Source organism: Eptatretus burgeri, unplaced genomic scaffold (assembly GCF_056783735.1).
Source record: "Eptatretus burgeri isolate ZD-2024b unplaced genomic scaffold, Ebu_testis_v1 Ebu_testis_scaffold_2104, whole genome shotgun sequence".
NCBI classification, from domain to species: domain Eukaryota; kingdom Metazoa; phylum Chordata; class Myxini; order Myxiniformes; family Myxinidae; genus Eptatretus; species Eptatretus burgeri.
Window position 1 is genome coordinate 1 of NW_028224052.1, and position 2,000 is coordinate 2,000.

General features: G+C 42.9%; 1 protein-coding gene across 1 annotated transcript; it reads left to right on the top strand.

The window, feature by feature from the left end:
- The first annotated feature begins 394 nt into the window (after positions 1–394).
- LOC147006834 (lysM and putative peptidoglycan-binding domain-containing protein 2-like) lies at positions 395–1,662 on the top strand. The gene is made up of 2 exons (XM_085867774.1): positions 395–1,294; positions 1,422–1,662. The coding sequence occupies exons 1-2, from the start codon at positions 1,035–1,037 to the stop codon at positions 1,603–1,605; spliced, it is 444 nt and encodes a 147-aa protein (XP_085723900.1). The 5' UTR covers positions 395–1,034; the 3' UTR covers positions 1,606–1,662.
- Positions 1,663–2,000: the final 338 nt, after the last annotated feature.

Below are 2,000 nucleotides of genomic sequence, written 5' to 3' on the forward strand. Positions count from 1 at the left end.
CGGGAGAGTGCAAAACCTCCGCCGCCAATACTGCCAGGTCACTCAAGTGAACCTTATATCTTATTCATTAAATATGATGTCAACAGTGCTGACAGTAAGTTCTTTTCTCCAACAATTTTTTTTGGGGGGGGGGGGGGTTGGAAATCACTTAAAACATGTAGAAATGCAAAAGAAAAAATCGAAATTTTGCTGAAAAAAAGTTGCAAAAATTTTTTTTTCTCGAACAATTTTTTCGGAGGGGGGAGGGGTGTTGGAAATCAATTAAAACATGTAGAAATGCCAAAAAAATCTTTTTCTCTAACAATTTTTTTTTGGGGGGGGGGTTGGAAATCACTTAAAACATGTATAAATGCAAAAATATATATATTTCTCTAACAAATTTTTTTTGGGGCGGGGGGGGGACCAAGTCCAAAATCTAATGGCATGATCCTTGGACCATACCTAACCCCCCCCACCAAGTTTCATCGAAATCCGTCAAGGAGTTTTTCCGTAATACAAAAAATTTAACATTTTCACGCTCACGCTGACGCTCACGCCAGGGGTATCGCTTTAGCTCTCTGTTCTTTGAACAGGCGAGCTAAAAACCCTTATTTATTACTTTTGTTGTTTTTTTATTTTTTTGCCGAGATTTGTTTGAATTTGTCAGATGAGCACGTTGCTCGTGATGCTTGGTTCAAATCCCGTATACTGACATTGTTCCATTTGTTCCGTTCCTGGCTTCCGCGATGTCCTTGTAATTGATGTACAAGTATGCTGTTTCCTCTTGTCCTTGTCCAGTTATATATTCAATGTCCGTGTGATTGTCCTCAATTACACGAAGTGAATTAATGTGGTGGTGATAGAGTGCAGGCAGACATGATGGGCCAAATGGGCACCTCCTCCTGTGCAAACCCCTTGTATGTCCCAATGCACACAAAGCTTCTCAACGAGTTTTATTTATAATCACTCGATAATTAAATAAATAAACTGACCTTCTGTGGCAACCCCCCCCCCGCCCCCACCCCAACCCCCCAAACTTCCCACCCTTTGTTCAGATGGAACAGATAAAACTGGCCAACCGGCTTTACACCAGCGATTCAATCTTCTTGAAAAAGACTTTACTCATCCCTGTTTACTCCAAGCCACCAGACTCACCACCATGCGGAGCTGATGGGCAACTGGAGAATTCCACACCCGAGTGTGATGCAGGTCACAGTACACCCAAGGAAGTATCGGCCAGAGATTACCTGAGCAAACTGGACTCTCAGATTCGGAGACACAAGATGACAGCAAAAAAGATTCATAAGGCCATGAGGTGCGTACAAGGCAAGGCCGGAACAGTGTTCCCCATCACTCGATACTGATTTTGCCGCATCTTTGTCTTTTTTTCTCAGAATTCTTGATAATTTATTCCACCCCTCTCTCTACCCTCTGTCCGTCAGTGCCTCAGTGGATTCCGCATCGGATGCGAGAACAGTGTCCTCAACCTCTTATCAGTCATCTCAAAATGAAACCGAGGTTGCAATTTGTTGCCCATTGCCGCGGCAATGTCCTCCAGCGAACCATGCAAGTGTGCAGGTAGAAACTGCCCTGTCCGTCCCCTACGAAGAGGCCTGCCAGCTCTGAGCAAAGCTTTGGCCAGTTGGCTTGTGGTTGTAAATTTGCGGTAAATTTTCAGTTTTGGGCAGCACTCCTGCTTTCTCAAACCATGTTAAATGGTTTGTCTGTAGTAATGCTTACCATATCGGTGAAAAAGGTGGTGCTTTTTGTTTTTCTAGATGTTAATGTGTTTTTTTTTTGTTTTTTTTTACAATTTTCTGTCTCTCTCCACAAAGTTTCACTTGTGTTTCTCGCTATTTGTAGCTGTCGGCCTTGCAGATGGCCTGTGATCAAATCGGAATGTTATTGCTGAAACGTTTCCACAAAACTGAGATTTTGCTGCCTTCCTCAATCCAAATCTGAAAAACAAACAAGCTGTAGCTGTGTTGAAAGGTTTTTGGCTTTCTCTTGGCTCCTATTTA

Coding starts and splice junctions, on each gene's coding strand:
- LOC147006834 (XM_085867774.1), top strand. CDS start 1,035: ATGGAACAGATAAAACTGGCCAACCGGCTTTACACCAGCGATTCAATC. Junction 1,295..1,421: donor AAGATTCATAAGGCCATGAG/GTGCGTACAAGG, acceptor TCTGTCCGTCAG/TGCCTCAGTGGATTCCGCAT.